Source organism: Phyllostomus hastatus, unplaced genomic scaffold (assembly GCF_019186645.2).
Source record: "Phyllostomus hastatus isolate PE091 unplaced genomic scaffold, TTU_PhHast_1.1 phas_contig_86, whole genome shotgun sequence".
NCBI classification, from domain to species: domain Eukaryota; kingdom Metazoa; phylum Chordata; class Mammalia; order Chiroptera; family Phyllostomidae; genus Phyllostomus; species Phyllostomus hastatus.
In genome coordinates this window covers 21,661,819-21,681,028 of record NW_025333977.1, presented here as the reverse complement: position 1 = coordinate 21,681,028, position 19,210 = coordinate 21,661,819, and the positions used below count along the sequence as shown (strand labels likewise).

Here is a 19,210-nt window from a genome sequence, read left to right as displayed (position 1 = left end):
CCACGCCATAATTTTTTAATGAGCAAAGTATAAATTAAGTGTGGATTTTTTGGCATCATTTTTTCCTGACAAAATTGCATTATGGCACCATTTAACATCCCTCACTTCATATTGACTTCTATAAACTCTTCAAGAGTTTTTCATTTTTCCCAAGGTCCTTTCTTCATCCTTTGATATTCCAATCCAATATTCCTTGGGAAGTACCCATCATACGTCATCCTTCTTCTGCTGGTGACCGATAGGACTTTGGTAGGTCCTCTGCTGTTCACAGCTTTGGGTGTGAATTAGAGTTGCTCTCTCTAAACTCACTTTCATTAGCTTCAAGAAGATCTGTATCTTTCCCAAGATTTCTAATTTTTCTTTGTGACTTATTTATATTATTTATATCGTATCTATTTTAACAATCACTGATGTTTATGAGATGGCTGGGATTGGTGCTAGTGGTAACTTGCGAAGGATGTTTAAGTAAAGCCTGTTTTAAAGTTCTTCCGTTACTATTTTTATGTTTGTTATACAACTTGGTAACCATAGGGTCTCTGGTAACAAATACTTAGCTAAGGAGGATCTTGGGTGCTTTGAGGAACAGAAAAGTAATAGAATCAGTAACCCCTGCCTTAATGAGAGGCAAAACAAATATGGGTGAATCAACTAGCCTGGGCAAGACGGTATAGAGACGCATCGATTAGTAAACCATCCACTCCTCGAGGTCAGAGATATGGTGTTCAATACCGTGTCCTCTGTGCCTGGAACATATAGTACCATGTGCCTAATAAATACATCTCTATGATTATAAGCACTCTTCAGATGAGAAACAAAGGAACTTCCTGTCACAACAGCCGGAAAGGACTTCGAGGAGGTAGAATTTGAACAGGGCCTATCAGGTAAGGTTTAGATAGAGGGAAGTGGGTAAAAACCTAGGATTCAAAGGAAAGGGCCAGTGTCCTCCAGCAGATTCCTCACCTCTGATGGCCATTCTGTGCCTTTCTATAAGCATTTTGTTTCCATTGTCCACTATTCTAGATCTCATCCCTTGTTAGACATTAGGGGGATTTTCCCAGAGGACATCACCACTTACTCATCAGGTTTTAACCATTTACATCATTTATTCACAATCTCTCTTCTCTGTTTAAACATTTTTCCACTGAACATGCAGCTAAGCAATAGAAATATTCTATTATGGGTAGAGTGACTGAAGTGCATACAAATATTTTAGTCATATATTTGTCAAATGAATGAAGGTACAGACAGAAAGATACATGATTTACTAATTCATTGCTAGACTATTAAAGCTGGAAGGGGCCTTCAATATCTAGGTTAGTGTTACCCGCAGTGTGGTGATCATTCTATTGGTAATATTTGGGCTGATTTTAGAGAGTATATGAATGAACTTTATAAAATATTATATATTTGTTATACATGTTCACATATACTAGAAAAAATACACATACTCACATAAATCTAGTGATTATTTTTAAATTTAAAAAGGGAGTCAAATGAGAAAAACATTAGCCCTGGCACAGGTGCTGTATGATCCACAGTAATAATTAACACATACAGCACTTATCACATATCAGCCTTTATTCTGAGGCTTTACTTGTAATATCTTATTCAATCCTCCGAACAATCTTTATTTTACAGATGAGGAACCTGAGGTATTTAACTGAGGTCACATCGCTAGTATATAGCAGAGCCAAAATCAGAACTCAGGCGTGCGGGCCCAGAGTCCCTGATCATGGCCACCGCACTAGAACGCGCTGCATGAGTAACTACACTTTGAGAAACTCGAACACAGGTCCCCACCTCCCCACTTCTCCCTCTCCCAATTTCACAGATGACTAAACTGAACCTCCGTGAGGTTAAATTTCATGCTTGATGTCAACAGGAATAACAGGAAATTATTCAAGAGCTATTGCTACAACCCAGTATCTCCAAGCTCAGATCTGGGGCTCCTACCTCCCTACCAGGGTGCCTCTGAGCAGACCTTTTTATTTGATCAGAATGTTTGATATGTAGCTTGTGTGGATTAACACACAACATCAGGGCTGGCTTTCTGGGCGTACCACCTGTGCCATCACAGGGGACCCTGCATTCGGCTGAAGGCCCTGTTGCCGCCTTCTCGAATTCTTCACAAGAAGCTCCGTGGTTGCATTTTGCACTGGGACCCACAAATTAAGCAGCTGATCCTACATAATATCTAGGGTTTATGGGATACCAAAGACATTTTGCAAAAGCGGTGAGGTGGCAGGGACCCTTGCCTTTGTGTTCAGACCCCAGGTTCAAATCACAGCTCTGCCACCTCTGTGTCTCGTAAGCTTGGGAAGTTCACTTAATTCCTTGGGGCCTCAGTGTACAGTTTACTCATCTGTAAAAATGCAGATAATTTCCCAGCCTTGATCTGGTTTGGGGCTTAGATAAGAAAATATTGGGGAAAGCAGTGAGAACTATTTCTATCTTACCTTTCTTTTAAAAAATCTAAAATGATTCATTGTCCCCCAGACTAGCTATCACACGCCAAAGTACAGCGTGAACCTGTTCTGACTCAGGCTGCCCTCCCAGTTAGCAGGCAGAAGAAAACTCCCAGAGAGCCTTTTATAATCTTGCTGATAGCACAAGCTTCAGGCTCGCTCCAGAAACCGATACTCCCTGCGGTGGGAGGAGGCCACCCTGCAGCCTGGGGCTGGCCAGACAGAGGGCACCGGAGATAGCAGTTCAACAAGCACCCAGCTGCAAGCTACTAACTGCTTTGGTATTGTGATCTTCGAAGGCTGGTGTATGGGTCTGTTTTGCCTAGAACAAAGATATACACACCCCAGAATCACCTGAGTTATTTCTAAAACATTCTATGTCCAGGATCTCCGCCACAGAGCTTTTTGGATTGTTGGTCTGCTATGGCCAATATTTGGTATATCTTTAAGCTCTCTCACGTCATCTTAATGTGCAGCTATGTTCAAAATGACCTAGAACAGTGGATCTCAAAGTGTGCTCCCAGACTAGCAACATCAGCAACACCTAGGAACTAGTTAGAAGTGCAGTTTGGGGCCCTATCACTACCAACACAGAATCTCCAAGGGCAGTTTAGATTTTAACAAGCCCTCCTGGTGGCTCTGGTGCATGCTCACATTTGAGAGCCACTCATGTGGAGCGAAGAATAAGAAGATATTAATAAGTAAGGCAAATAATTTAACTGCCCAGTTTGAAACAAACCCCTGTATGTTTCAAACTGATTTTTGCATGTATAAAATATATCCATCCCACAACCCCAAATTGGCTTATAAAATCTTTAATGATCTTATAGAATAAATACCCCACCTCTAAACTTCTGAGTCTCCAAAATGTCAGATTTTCTCATCTTAATCTCTATTCATAGTATAGCTTTCCTGGGGAGAACAGTAGAGATATTTTTAAATGGAGCTTCTTATGAAACATCAGGTACTTTTTCAAAAAGATTTATATGGTTAGGCTGAGTCATAATGTGATAATCTTCTTGGATACATTTTTTACGCAACCCTCTCTAAATGAATCTTAATTACAGCATTTTGTCACAATGTTTTGCTAAGCTTTGACCTTCAGAAGACACGACTCGTAGAATTCAATGAGGCACAAGTCCCAACAAGATTACCCGGCACCTGTTTCTTTTCCTTCAGCAAAGAGAAATAATTCAATAACAAATGTTTAGTAATCCCAACAAAATGAGCACAAAGTGGCCTTCATTCTCTTGTTCTCTTAGCTGATGCAGTTTTTTGAAGAACTCCTCAAGGAGTTGGGCAGAGTCTCAAGGGATAGGAAAGCAGGAGGGCCCAGTGAGGACACTGTGTGGTGGGCTTTTCACGAGCCTCTCTCAGGCCAGCTGTTCCCTACGTACGGGCCATTAATATGAATCAATGATCTGTTAGGTGAGTTTGTGAGCCCCCTGAACCTGGGGTCTGCCAAGTTTTCATCTGAAATGTTTTCAGTCCATCTGAGAAAAACCAATTCTTGTCTATAGCTTTAGAGACCAGATAGTACTTACGATTTGGGCAATGGAGCCCATATATCCCGTACTAAAAAATAAATATTCTGAAGAGCAGACACCACTTACGGTCTTTGAACTATCTGAAATCTTATTGGAAATTGACCAAAGTAGCCATCGTGATGAGGAGAAGAGGAGTAAAAGACAGAGACCATGAACTTGGACTTGAGAGGGCACCAAGATAAACAAACTCCTGATGGGATGTCCCATAAATAAGTTTGAAATTCTCCTGTAGGCAGAGGAGAAAACCACTGCACTTTCAACATCAGAAGAGCAAGAAAATCACAAAGGCCAGGCTGAGGAGGGCAACAGGGCCAGTGGGCTTCCAAAAAGGAGGGAAGGTGGAGGTGAATCCTGCAAGGGTCCAGGCTGCCTGCTGGCAGAGGTGCTCTGCAGGCCAGGGAGACACATGGGGAGGAAGTGGCAGGGAGAGGCCATGGTTCTGCACCCAGAACCATGGCGGCTGAGGACGCGAAGGGAGAGAGGACCATCGCAGAGATGGAAGACCGTGTAGTGGGGTATGCAGTGCACCTGGAACACACTTAGAGACATGAAAGAGTGGGTGTGGGGCTTCTTTCCCCCAGTGTGTGTGTGTGTGTGTGTGTGTGTGTGTGTGTGAGAGAGAGAGAGAGAGAGAGAGATTGATTCACTCACGTTGTTGCCTGTGATTTTAGTTTGCTCACTCTCCTTGCCATCCAGCCTTGCACTGCGGTGATACACCACAAGGTATTTATCCACTCCAGTGTCTGTGGATACTGAGCTTGTTTCCAGTCTGGGGTTGTTAGGAACAGAACCTCTGTGAACCTTCCTGAACGTGAATTTGGTGACAACACAGGCACACTTCTCTTGGGTTTCTGTTGAGTTAGAATTGGATTGCTGCCTTGGAGTATTGGATTTTTTAATATTCTTTACCAAGATGCATTCTGTCTCATGCCCATTATCCCCCTCAGATAAAATAAGGGCTCCCAGCTCTATTTTGCTGATGGGACACTGAGACACAAAGTAATGTGGCTTTATGTTAGATTAGTTGCAGGGCCAGGGAGAGAATCTTTCCATCCTAAACCTGCTCTTGCTGGCCACTCCATATTAAACAAACCGTATTGTTATTACAATCAACAGGACTTGTAGAGGTATTGTAAAAAACAATCAGCACAGTGGGAGTAGGTGGGGATGGTGCTGGTTGGGAGGACACCTCATTAGCATCCCGTCTTCATTTCTGCATTGGCAAATGCTGTTTTGGAAAGTTGATCCCAGAGCGGTAAAAATAAAAAAGCCTCAGTTATCTGCAGCGGGCAGGGCTTCCTGCTGGAAAATGCTCCCCAGGAAGAGGCAGCTCCACCCAGCCTGAGGTCGGGTGGCCCGCCTCCTCTGCCAGGAGCGTGGAGCTACATGCACAGCACAGGAAGCTCCTGAGGGGCTCCAGAGATCAAGGGCCTGCTCCCCTACGAGAGTTTGTGTCTGCAGAAGTGGAAAGCTGCTGTTATCTTCTATTTCCAGGTCACCCAGTCTCTTTTCAGGGTTAAGTTTTTGTTCTAGGTTTTCTCCCATATGATCCAGAGGACCCCTCCTCCCACCCCTCTCACTTGTAGGTTTGGGGTCATTTGCTTAATTATCACAGAGCAGATCAACACAAGTAGAGCGAGCAGGTGTATTGCCAGCTCATGCTGAGGTGCCCCAACATCTGAAGGCTTGGCATCTCTGCACCTTCCCAGGGTATTTAGGTGGAAGAGGAACAGCCCTCCCTTCAGACTCGAGAGATGTGGGTTTCAGTGCCATTTCAATCACTGATTGACAATACAGTTCTTAGCTTCTCTGGGCTGATGGAGGAGAAAATGCTTTTTTATAAGGGACTTTGTGATCACAAAGTGCTCTACTACATAAAGAAAGCTCATTCAATGGCTGGAGGCAGGACTCCCCATCTTGTCTAGCCCGAAATTCTCATGGGCACATTTTTCCACCAGGGAACTCTGTCTGGAAACGAAGCCGAAGCCTCCCTTTGAATATTTCCCTTTGCTGCCAACAGCCTTTCACAGGACTCAGGGCCTTTACCTTTGACCAGGGCTGGCATTTGGCCCATGTGCCCCGAAACAGCATGTTTGTTGTAAAAATATTGAACGACTTCTGCTGCTAACTAGCGTCTGCCTGGAGTGCCCCCTCCCACCAGGATTCATCAACTGAAAAAATGACTCTTGCCCAGCAAGGGAGCCTCTAGGGCCCTCGAGCTCCTGTGTGTGTGTGTGTGTGTGTGTGTGTGTGTGTGTGTGTGTGTGTCACAGCACAAAATTTTATTCCCTTCTATTTTCAAGATCACACCTGCCTTTCCTTTATTATAGATACAGAGTATGTAACTACAAAGCAATGGATCAAAGTTCTTAAGAAACAGAATTAAATATGCAAATACAGAAATAATATTATTTCTCAGTTAGCCATCTTATTCTCAAGGCTTGACTCCAAATGACTTCTGGCTTATGCCAAAACCAAATGCGCTCTCAGAAATAAAACTTTGCCAGCTTTGAGGGTTTACAAAACAAACGCGTACAACCTAAATAACAGTGTCCAAAGCTATGTGAAGCAATGAGAGCATCGTCCAAGTAAGCATACAGCCTCACAAGGCGAAGGGTTTTCCCCCTGTGCATAACCATTCAGGGAAATTTTAATACTAGCAGATATCAGATGATGTTAAGGAATTACTAGTTTTTAGATGTATAATGATACTGAGTTTTTAAAAAGGAATCTCTTTTAGAAATGTGTACATAGAGTGAAAGGGGTTTATTTCAAAATGACTTAAAGAGAAGAAGGCAGGGGAGTGGATGCCAGGGGAGGTTACCATATGAACCTGGCGTTCTTTACACTATTCCCTCCACTTGTGTGTGTGTGTGTGTGTGTGTGTGTGTATACACACACATATATTTGAAATTCTCCAAAATAAAAAGTTAAGCAAAATTTTCTTCAACCAGTCTATACCTAATAGCCATCCCTGGTAGACAGGAGAAATAACAGATAGAAGCACCCTGATTAGATGCGGAGACCCAGGAGTCACAGTCCGACCACTAACCACGTTGCTGGGGACAATGCTTTGTTTTGCCTTGTGCCCAGTCTCCTGTCTGTGAAAGGCACACGATCCTAGCCTTAGACACACTCCCAAATGGGCCAGGAGGGGTCTAAACAAGCTAACATTTATCTAACAGTTTGAGCTCCTTGAGATAAAGGAGCAACATAAATCCATCATTATAGAAACTCAGCACCCAGAGGTGTTGTGTGAAGTTCAGTTTAGATGATTCAGGATTCCCAGAATCACCACAGATTTTTCAGAAACTACCTCATGCTCAGTTCTCTCAGCCGAACGAAAGAAGCAGCAGAAATAAAGCACCCTGCTCCTACACTGGAGGCTGTTAGCAGCTCTGTTTACTCCTCCGACACAAAGCCCTTGTTTATGTGTGACAGATGGTAGTACATGTTTCTGTCTTCCCTCTCCCCCTCTCCCTCTCTCTCCCCTCCCTCACTTCATTTGCTCCCTTCTGTTTCTTTGCCCCCCTCCACTTTTCTTTCCTCTGAACCTTCTCTGCTTCCCACCACTTTTCCTGAACTGACTCCAGGGTTGCAAGAGGAGTAAAGGCAGATAGAAAGCCAAGACCTAGAAGAATGCTGACTATTCCAGCAGGCTGCACACACACACAGTCACTTCTTGGTTCACAGCACTCATATTTGAAATGTGTTTTTGAAGACAGAGTGACATACCTTTGAAACTGCCGGGAGCTCAGAGAAAACATGAAAAGGCCCATAAATATTTATGTGGCAGGTTTCCATGGGTTGCTTTCCCAAAGTAACCACAGTCAACTCATTCTCTCTCACACACATTCGTTCTGGGTTCAGCCACTCCCAAAAAACAAATGTAAACCAAACCTCTTACTGTTTACTGCAACAAGTATAGTCTATCAACCAGCCATGGGAGGGGAGGCATGAAGGACTGGACATGCGAGAGCCTTTTCTAGGTCCATGCGGAGTGCTGGTTCTGCCCCTCTCAGACCCAGGGACGTGATTTAGTCTTTCCCAGCCTCTGTGTCTCCTTCTGTTAAATGAAGGTATTCAAATAAATGGATGGTCTATAGACTCTGAATGTCTATGATTTTATGAGCAATCACACCAACACTTTTAGAGAATTCCCATAAATATCAATCTACCTGCACCCAATACCTGTGGAAGGTAGGGGATGGTCTGTCGGAATAGACGTCAAACCAGTGCTTGAATGAGGCGAGGAGTTAGAGAGCGTGTGAAGAGAAACAAAATGGCATTCAGTTCGGTAGGGAAATAAATAAGGTTGGAGATGGGGATCAGAGAGGAAAGAACTGATATAATAGATAGCAAGCAGAAGCAGGAGGCAAGATTTGGCACCTGCTTGGATGTCTGGCAGGGAAATAGCAAAAAAATAAATAAATAAATAAATAAAATAAAAAAGCAAACTTGAGCAAAGGAGGAGTGTGCCTGATATTTCTACTTCGTCTCCTGAAATGTATTCTCAGGTCTCAGAGGCGTTCTCCTTTATTAAGAGATTTGATGCTTCGTGCTACCCAAGGATAGTAACTATCCCCCATGGCCACCCGCACCCCCAAGCAAGAAAAAAGTAAAAATCCCTGCTCAGAAAAATAAAGTCAGGATTTGAGAATAATAGCTACATCTGCAAATGATTAACTAGAGGATTTATTACCAATTAGGACTATAAATCTCTGCTTACTTTGGCTGCTGAAAAGTTGATTTCACGGGGCTTGGGGGTGATTTGAGACAAGCAAGAAGAAATCCAAGCTTAAATAGACACACTTCAAATGCAAAAGGGAGCTGGATTTCTCAAGCACCAGAGCAGAAAGCAGGCTTGACCTTGCTGTTCTAAGCAAAGAGCCCAGCAGACACCTGCAGGCTTAGCAAAGTCAAAGAGACTAGTGCCACTCAGAAGAGGGTGTCAAGGCCTGGAAGGTTGCGTAACCAAGGGGTCCCCAACAGCCAGACCATAATATGGCCAGAGTTGGCGGTAAAACACATGCATCAGGAGCTCTATGCTCCTGATCTCAGAGGTTCTCAGACTTGGCTGATCAATGGAATCACCTGTGGAGCTTTAAAACCCATACCTAGGCTTGGGTCACACTGAAGACCAATTAAACCAGACTCTCTAGGTGGTGCTTAGATATTGGGGTGGTGCTTAGATAGCAGGGTGGTTCAGAAACTCCCCAGGTTACCCTCAGGTGCAGCCATGGTTGAAAATTACTGCCTAACTGGTATCATTCTCACATCAACCCCATGTGATAGGCACAATAACTCTTGTGCTTTTACAGAAGAGAAAACTAAGGCACAAACAGGCTAAGTACACTATACAGTTAATAGTGGTGGAGGCAGGATTTGAATCCACAGCTCTCGCTCTTCATCATCATGCCGTTATGGCCTCCCAAGGCTATGGTTCTCAGTTTTCCAGATACAAAATGGGGGCTTTCAAAGTATTTTACGTATTATTTCAAAAAAACTCTGATGGCAGTGAAATGTTAATGCTACATATTAACTATGGAGACAAGTTCTTTCCTTTGCTTGGAGTGACATCAAAACAGAGTTGCACTGGATATTTCATGCTTATTAGGAATTCTCATTCATTCATTCATTCATTCAAGAAGTATTAAGTGCCGCTTTTCTGCAGAGTCTATAAAATAGAACCTCACTATGCAAATAATCAATCACAGAACAGCTAAGGGCCCTAACAGTGGCATGGACTAGACACTTTGAGAGGCCGCAGAAGAGAGTGGACGGCCCTGTGTGGCAGTGACACATTATGTGTTTGGTGAGTGAGACATGGCAAGGGAAATCGCAGGATAATATGTGCATGTTGCTAAGTGGCAAAGTAAACAGTGAAGGCATAGGATAACACACAGTGAGAATGCTGGGAATACACTGTTACTGATCCGTAAATGTTTAACCCAAGGTAAAAGAAAATGCAGATTCCTGGCTGGCACCTACACCTCAGAATGTAGTGAGCTGGATGTCGACAGGGGAGGTGAGGACTGGGGTGACCTAGAGAACCCATATCTTGTCTAACCTGCCAGCTAGTTCTCACCCCCAGGCTTAAGTTATCAGATAGGAATGTGGATGCAGTGTTGTCAGACTTTCTGACGTTTTTAGGGGAAGCTATACATGTGGGTTGGTGAATGCAAGATGGCCCAATTTTTAAACGGCCTCTAATTTTGTCTCTTCTAAACATGGCGTAGACCAAAGAAAACACATATACCACCAGCTCTGCTTGCCCCACTCAGAGGGATCTCCCTACTCGTCCCATGAATCTCCAAGCAGCTGCTTATTCACCTGTGCCTTTCCCCTCCTGCAGGTATGCTCATTTATTTTGGGTATGGCATCTGGAACAGCACCTTGGAGATCAGCGCCCGGGAAGAGGCCCTGCACCAAAGCACGTACCAGCGCTACGACGTGGACGACCCCTTCTCCGTGGAGGAGGGTTTCTCCTACGCCACAGAGGGTGAGAGCCAGGAGAACTGGGGCGGGCCGGCCGAAGACAAAGGCTTCTATTACCAACAGATGTCAGATGTGAAGGAAAACACCCGGACAAGTAGCAAAGCGAAGAGCAAAAGTAAACACAAACAGAACTCGGAGGCCCTGATTGCAAACGATGAGTTAGATTACTCTCCAGAGTAGGAGTAAACACACAAGAAATATGTAGAAATGGTGGTGATTTATTTTCAGTAACTTTACCTGTGGGCTAGAAGGTGAAAACGTGTTTTGCCTCTCACTTCAAAAGTCCAGCCTTCCCCAAAGTCAGTCCCCAATCATAACCTGTCATTTGCTACTTCTGCTCTTCAGGATAGTTCTGTCAAAGGGTTTAATCTGGGTCTCCTTACTGATCCCCTTGTGGGAAAACAAAGACAACCTAAACAAGAAGGTAAAAGAAATTCTATCTTAGGTGTAACCATCAGAGCAGATGGCAGCAAATGTTTCTTAGGCCTTTGCTTTGCTGGTTGAATCTTTTTGCTTCTTACTGATACTCCAAGAAGCAAGAAGAAAACTTCTCGGACCACACTGAGGCTGCAGCCCCTGGTGGAGATGTGCCAAATCAGGTGGGTGTGGGCACAGACAGCATTCCCGCCCCTGAGACCACAGGGCAAAGCTCTGTGCTCAGCACGCAGGCTGACAGCTGCTCCCCAGGCCAGGGTGGGCAGGTGGCCTTGGCACTTCCTCAGCAAACAACGTTCTGTCCTGAAATCTCACAAAAACAGATCCATGGAAAAGAGGCATGCTTCTCTGTATTCACCAACATTCTCATAGTCTGCAAACTGTAACTTGAGGATCCAGCAAAGTTCAGGGACTTGGAGACCATTCTCCCTAAGGTTTCAGATTCACCAGAAAGCAGTCATGCAGACCCACTCATGTGGTGAGAAGCACCATCAAAATTCTACTAAATGCCCAGGAAAAAATAAAATAACCATGTCTTGTAGTGAAGGCCAGAAGGGCACTGGCAGAAATGAACTCTCTGTCAAGCCTTCTCTTACACCAAGCTCTAAGCTCCTGCTGATATAATGGAAGGGGGCAAAGTTGGAGCATGATTTCATGGCGCTAATATGCCTTGAAGAAGGAGGCTGTTTGTTTTATAATCAGATAAAATCTTTACAAGGAAAAGTGACCCAGCCACTGAGATCACATTGCAAATTCTATTTCAGATTTCTAAAATTATAAATTCTGTAGTTGGTTTTTTTTTTTGAGATATGCCCCCAGTTGATTGGTGGGCGCTACTCCTAAAACAAAAATGTTGAAGCGCAGCTTCTTAGGTAATTGCATTCCATGAGATCATATTTCCCTCCCGAACCTTATTTTTCTGGGGTAGCTCACCTCCGGACATGTATTTTTCCTGCAATTTCCCAGAGCAGTTTCACTGAAGCCCAGAGAAATGTCTACCCGGTAGGCTCTAAATCTGGTCCGTCAGAGAGGCTCTTAAAGGAATTTCTCTGAAACGAGCTAGGTGAGACAATCTGGCGCAGGAAAAAACTCACGATCTGTAAATTCTCCTCTTGTGTGACAGGGATTTCAGCGCCGTACTGAGGAAGGTGCACACGCACATGAAGCACAAGTTGGGCCAAGCTAAAGTCTCTGGGAGAATTTCCTGAAAGGGGGGAAATACCAAATTCCTTATTCTCCCTCTCCTGGATCTAGCACTATGCCAAAAATTTCCCAGAATACATCAACAAATGTTTCAGTCGATTCTTTTTTAGAGGGTGAGGCTAGAGCCATCTTGTCAGGCTGTAAGATTATGAACAGGGAGCAGAAGTCCACTTCTTCCCCTCAGCTCACCCTGATTGAGAACATACCAAGTGCTAAGTGATGGGAATGCAAAAAGAATGACATCTGCCCTTGGAGGCTCACGGTCCAGGGAATACGAGCAGCACCGGAGTCCGATAACTGTAGATACAACAGCCGAACATGGCAGGTCCCCATGGCTGATGCACTGGGCTTCAACATAGTAGTTTTTAAAAGGTCAATTGAAACTACATTTTAATAGGCTTTTAAATAAATTGCATATCATACCCATAGCCAACGTTATGTCATTTAAATTCAAATTACTACTATTTTCTAAATCTTTTTCATGCTTCTATATTAATTGTATACAACTCTGGTTTCTGAGATATTTGTCATTTTAATGTAATGCTTGGCAATGCTGTATTTTTCTCTCTCCTAAACTTAACCATAAAGATACAGCACCTGGCCTGTGAAATATATCCTTAGGGATTAATTGTAAATGAGTTATCAGCATTTTTTGCAAGAATGAAGTGTTGAACTGGTTTTAGAACTCAACAAATCTTCCTAGTTTAAATATAATCTCTTAAGCTTGAAATATATCCAGATAGATAGGGTGGGACTGTATCTGTTAAAAATGTTCAAAGGAAGATATTAATGCAAAATAACAAAATCGTACTGTGGGTGAAAGAACTTCCTTTTCACTAGAAAGGTTTAGGTATTACAGTCTGGCCGCCGCTGTATGCGATTTCTGAGCACGAGAAGAGAGAGCACAGCGTTGGTACACACCACTGCTGTTGATTCCCTGAGGATGCCACGAACCCCTCTCAGTTCAGGGGTCACTTCTCCCATTCAGGAGCTCTATAACTTTTTAAGCTTTGATCTCTTTATTTCTCTCAAATTGATTTGTTATCGTTCTAGTAAACTTGTTTTTCTTTATTAAACATTTGTCAATCTAATAGAAAAAGTTTTTTAAGGTAAATAGACACATGTTTCCTCATGTTTCCCAGCCTTTGTGAAAGAGTCCCAGATTCCACAATGCAGGTTTCAAATTCCGACAATCACTTAGAATGACTTTATTTGTGTTTCCCAACAATTTTTCTAAAACCGCATTTGTGAACCCATATGAAAAGATCCCCTTGTAAATGATTCCCACAGAAACTTAGACCCCTTGAAAGGAGTCCAAGGAAGACCTGTATTTTCTTACATTCTCATCTGAAGCAAGAGCTCTTCCACTGAGTTTACATCATGCAAATTTGTAGTTTAGAACCAATTATTTGGGTTTTTTTTTCATTTTTGTCATGTATTGGTACTCTGTTTCATTTCAAAAGGATCTGAGGTAGTTACTACAATACATGTAATACCCAAAATAATTAAGAGAGGAGCTGGAGGCAAATAAAAAGGATAAGACAAAGCTAGAACTGTGCTAAGTAATAGAATGCAGAACCTTTTAAAGATTTATTTATTTTTAGAGAGAGAGGAAGGGAGGGAGAAAGAGAGGGAAAGAAACATTGATTGATTGCCTCATGCCTCACAACTGTCCCTAAACCCAGGCATGTGCCCTGATTGGGAATTGAACTGGTGACCTTTCAGTTCACAGGCCAGCACTCAATCCACTGAGCCACACCAGCCAGGGCAGAACCTTGATATGCAATGCTAATTTCCAATGAGGGGCAACTTGAAAAACAATAAAATTATTGATAGTGACAGGAAGAAGTACTCCTGTATGATATGAATAAATCTCCCCTCATAAGGGCAGAGAACTGCAATAGCATAGATCGTTGAAACCCACACATAAGCGTCAGACCTGGATTTTACCAGGTACGTGTGCCTGGCATATTTGGATGTCCCCTAAATATCTGATGACTGAGCAAATGGCTAGATGGATAAATGGACACGTGGATGAATGAAAGGAAAATGAAATACATTTATTTAACACATTTTTATGGACTGCTTATTATGTGCTATGGCATAAGAAATAGGGAAAACAGAATATACAAATAAAGAACAATAGTGAAGATGACAGGTGAGATGAAGGCGTTATAATGTGCAATGGGGGTTCGCATATGAAAAAGACCTCCTTCCATTGGAAAGACCATAGAGAATGCGGCCCTTGTGTTGGGGCTTGTGGAGTGGGCAGAATTTTGCCGGGTAGAAGTGGAAGAAAGGCTTGCAGAGTGGAAGACTGGTATGAGTAGGGTATAGACTCTGGCTGACGGCTGTCTCCTAACTAGTAAGTTGTACTGTGTCTCCTTCAAAGGAAAGGAAAAAGCTAGTTTGGCAAGAGCTCATGATTTATGCATGATTTGTGTATGAAACATAAGAAAACATGCTGAGAAGGCAGGTTAGGGCTCACCCACAGACAGACGTGAAAGTAGAGCTGAGCTGGCTGACTCTGCTTGGGTGGGGAGGCATTGGGGAAATGATGAAAGTATGAATCAGGGAGATTTGAACTTTTAGAAGCTGGGGCAGTGACTCCCTCTGCCTATGCAAGGAGCTAACAAATCACATACACACTCCAAGCTGATCTAACACATTAAAGGGAGAAAACATCCACACCTAAAGCATTAACCTAGGAGAAGTGTGGGCATCTAACATGTGCACAGATAACACAAAGTTATTTGCAGCTACTTTAAAATTTTCAACAATAAATTTAAACAACTAAACCTAACAAGTTTTTATTTCTATCTTATCTACACAGTAAAACCTCAGCTCAAGATATACTCAGCTTGAGCTCAAGGAGTTTGAGAACTGGCCTAAAAAACTAAAGTGTACTGCCCTCCCCTTTCCCACCAGGTTTTACCAGGGCCCAGAGAGGTCAGTGGAAGCCCATGGAGGGTCAGCCACAGGTTTACCTGTCTTGTATCTCAGACTGGAATGTCCTGTTGGGTGGAGAAGTCAGATATCAGGAAATGAGTTTGAAGCCAGAGCTGAGGTCAGCTCACTGAGTCTAGGCAGCAGACAATGGTCCACTCTTGGACTTAAGCCTTCAGGTTAGTGAGCAATCCACAGGTGGCCTTAATGTCTTACTCATGCAGGGAAGGAGGTGCAAGGAAACTCATACCCCAAAGTTGGTCCCTAGGGCTGCATGGTAGCCCTTTATCTTCATGCCATTTGGAACAAGACTAATCAAAGAGAATGTTTCTATCAAAAATTGTTGCTAAACCTAGGTTTCTCTGGTATGCAAGCACCTCCCTGATGCTGAGGACCTGTTTGTCTTCCGGGGCCCTTTGAAGTCCTCAAGAAAGGTGCCAACTGGTAAGCATGATGGCCCCCTGTGAGACAGCCAACACTTGTAGTTAAACAAATGCACAAGTGCAGAAGCAGCATCTCAAACGGCAGGCGCCGCCACAGGCAGGAACCAGGATGCTGTTTCACCACGGAGTGAGTGTGCTTCATGTTTTTCAGTTGGAATGGTGATGGGTAACAAAAAAACCCCTACATGTACATAATTCTTAAGCCTGTGTCTACTTGTATTTTCTCTAAGACTTTGCAGAAGAGGCTGTTGTGATTGTTTCTCCTCCTCGGGAGCGACTTCCTGTCTAAAATGCTTTCCTCTTCTTGTTCAGCTTGCATCATTCTGAAATACCTAAGCTGTAGCCTTTAGCCAAAATTAATTCTCCAAGAAAAAAAAACTTTTTTTAGGACTTAAAGCTCAAAAGGGATTAGTGGAAGTTTTGAAGCCTATCAAAAATGAACCTATATTCTGCAGTATCAACTAAAATAGTGTTAGAAATCATTCAACAGTCTTCTGCATGCATGGAATTACAAATTCACATAAGGCTTCCACAAACACAGCTGCGGACTTGAAGTCTTCTGAAAGTAGGTAGCTCTAATTTCTTACTCTTTAAAAACATTCAGTGCATTTTGGTACAAAAAGAAAAGAAAATGGCTCTATATTTGAACTAAGAGTTGGGGGCAGCATGGATTTTTCATCTGGGACTCCCTCTATGCTTTTTATATTTCCTTTGCTATTACATCTTCCTGATATTGAATCAGTGGCATTGGCCAAAGGGAACTGTGGGTTGTGTAAATTTCTCAGGAAGTGCAGACTATGAAGGATTGTGTTGGTTTGAATATTGGGATGCAGAAACTGTTCCTTGCCCCCCTTCTCCTGACTGGTCTTGGCAGTTGTGATACATTTGTCTCACACTCCCGAAGGCGAGAATCATAATCCCCCCCTTTCCAAAGCAAAGACACTATTGATGCTACGATGGCACATAAATACCTCAACTGTCTGAGCGAACCGACGGGGCTGCAGGTTTTGAGAGAGCAGGTGTTGTTCTCAGCCCATGTAGTCACACCACCCAACGGCAGGACTCGACATTCTAGCTTTTTCTCACTGTGGAAAAGAAAGGTTACTGTTTAATTCGTATCCAAAGTTATAAGTACAGCTTGTAAATTTTACTAACTTGTTTCATTTTTGTTTGGTCCTTGAGAAGTACAACTTGCTTTTTGCAGCTGGTAATTTCTGGTGTCATTCTCTGATACATATATGTATATATATATATTGGTATGAAATTGCTGTATTCGTTAAAGTTTGTTCGTTTTGTGGTTTTTAATTCCCATTGGTGCACTGTACAATGGGGTGTTGTAGTTTATCATGAAGAAAGAAATAATATGCAGATGTGTTATGGAGTATGTTTTATTTTGAAATTGATTGTGGTATTGATAATATATTGATTTATCAAGATACTAAGGGAAAATTCTAAATTTACCAAAATGTGTATATTTTAATAAATGCATAAAGCTTTATTGTGTGCCTTTAAGTTTAAAAGAGGTTTATTTAAAAAGTCAGAAACAAAAGTGTCTTACTATAAAATATTCATAGTATTGTAAAGCTTTTACACAGGAGACTATCGAAGGACAACAGAAAAGAGGAAGAAGCTCCCCCATATTTTGTTAACCTTAACCAGTACCTGATGTCTGATACATTCTCTCCACTCTCAAATGGAGGTGAATAAATGAATCTTGCCTTAAATGTTTCAGTTGTCCATTCTAGAAAAGCCAGATAAATGAGCACATTTTTTTTTGGTTTGAAACAAATTGCATTATTGTGGAAAATTTGTTTTCAGAATAAAAATACTTCAAAAAGTACAGCTAACTGACTATCAAAATTTAAATTTGAGGAAAGCCAGTGCCATCCTGCATTTTTTTTATTTTAATCATTGTTCAAGTACAGTTTTCTCCCTTTTACTCCCATTCCAGCCCACCCACCCATCCTGCATTTTAAAATTCACTTTACTTTAGTGCACCCGGGAAAACGAGAACTGGTTCCTTCCAAAAAGGTGCAGGGCTCTACCCAGAACTCAGCCCACTCTGCTGCCTCCTGAGTTACCCGACTCCCGGGACCAGCTCCCAGTGAGAACCACACGCCCCCTCCAGCCTTGGCACCACGTAGCATTCACTTCCATGGCCCCCATTCATTTTAAGGACAAGTTGGAGGAATATTACCCACCTACAATCCCAAACCCATTGAAATAGCATCAGTGGTGGTTTAATTGATTGCACTTTTTGGTAGTGCAGGTAATGGAGATACCTGGAGTAATGGAGAGAGGTGCAGCGGGGTCACATGTTTTCTACACTACTGGAGATGGGAAGAACTGCCGTGTCTTTCTTTCCTACCCCTCATGATCTCCCTTGCAGGATAGCACTGGAGAAAAACAAACTTTAAATGTATTAATTTATAGAACCTCAGTTTTCTTCCTATCTAGTCTCTTCAGATGACTGAGTTTCTGAGGTAAAGGCTCTGTCTTTGGACTTCCTCCCCTCCCCCTGCTTCTCTCCACATGGTACACAGGACAAGTAGGCACCTTGGGACCTCACGCAGTTCTCCCAATTGCTATCAGCTGTCCCCATTGTATTTTCCCGAATCTCACCAATGGCCTGAAATCTCTTCCCTTTCAAAGGTCATTTTAGTTTTGGGAAAAGCCAGAAGTTGCAGGATGCCAAATCTGGGCCATAGAGGGGCTGAGTCACTAGGACTGGTGTTTCACCAAAAAACTCTGCATGAGACATGATGCATGAGTGGATGCATTATCCTGGTGAAGCTGTCAATCACCAGTTGCCCAGCTGTGGCCTTCTGAATCATCCGAATAGTTTACACGGAGGAATGTTCAAGCTTAAAATCTGACACAGATTCGTTGCTGTACTCACGCAGTCATTTTGAATGCAATGTACACATGCTCACTCAATGGCATCTACCACTCCCTCTGACTAGTATAGTGAAGTCTTGTTCACGCATGCTCATTCCAGTCCACTCTCCTTGGTTGCCAGGTTACACTGATGTAGTGTAAACCATTCCCATTGTATTAACAATGGGTGGACTTTTCCCAACAGACCTCGAATGGAATATTATTCAGTCTTAAAAAGAATGGAAATTGTAACACCTGTTACATCATGGATGAATTCTGAGGGCACTATGCTAAGTGAAATAAACCAGTCACAGAAAAACAAGTACTACATGACTCCAATCACGAGGTATTTAGAGTAGTCAAAATCATAGAGACAGAAGAAGGGTGGCTTCCTGGGGCTGGGGAAGGGGAGGGTGGGGAGTTACTGTTTGTTGAGTAGAGAGGTTCATATTTGCAAGACGAAAAGATTTTGGAAGAGGATGGTGGTGATCCTTGCACAACAAGATGAATGTACTTATTATCACTAAACTGTACTTTTAAAAATAGCTAAGATACTAAGTTTTATGTTCTGCATATTTTACCACAGTTTTTAAAATGGAAAAACAATTAAAAATGTTATTCCAAGTATCAAAGCTGCCTTAGAACCATCTTCTCCTTACACCGTAACTCAAAGCCACTTCAAAATTTAAATACCCCGTTAGAAATGTGAGGAATCTTCACATCACAAACATTAAATTGACAGCTCTTTCACATTTGATGTTCAACTGTCAGCAGTTCTCTGACTGGCAATGAGAGT

The 19,210-nt window shown here is 42.7% G+C and overlaps 1 protein-coding gene across 2 annotated transcripts in view; it reads left to right on the top strand.

Annotated features, from left to right (window-relative positions):
* SLC7A14 (solute carrier family 7 member 14) overlaps positions 1-17,263 on the top strand; it is a 107,463-nt gene extending 90,200 nt beyond the window's left edge. For both annotated transcript variants that reach the window (XM_045851843.1, XM_045851842.1), the window contains one exon: positions 10,368-17,263. In XM_045851843.1, coding sequence (XP_045707799.1) covers positions 10,368-10,690 — 323 coding nt within the window. In that variant the 3' untranslated portion in view covers positions 10,691-17,263. The remainder of the gene's footprint in view (positions 1-10,367) is intronic.
* Positions 17,264-19,210: the final 1,947 nt, after the last annotated feature.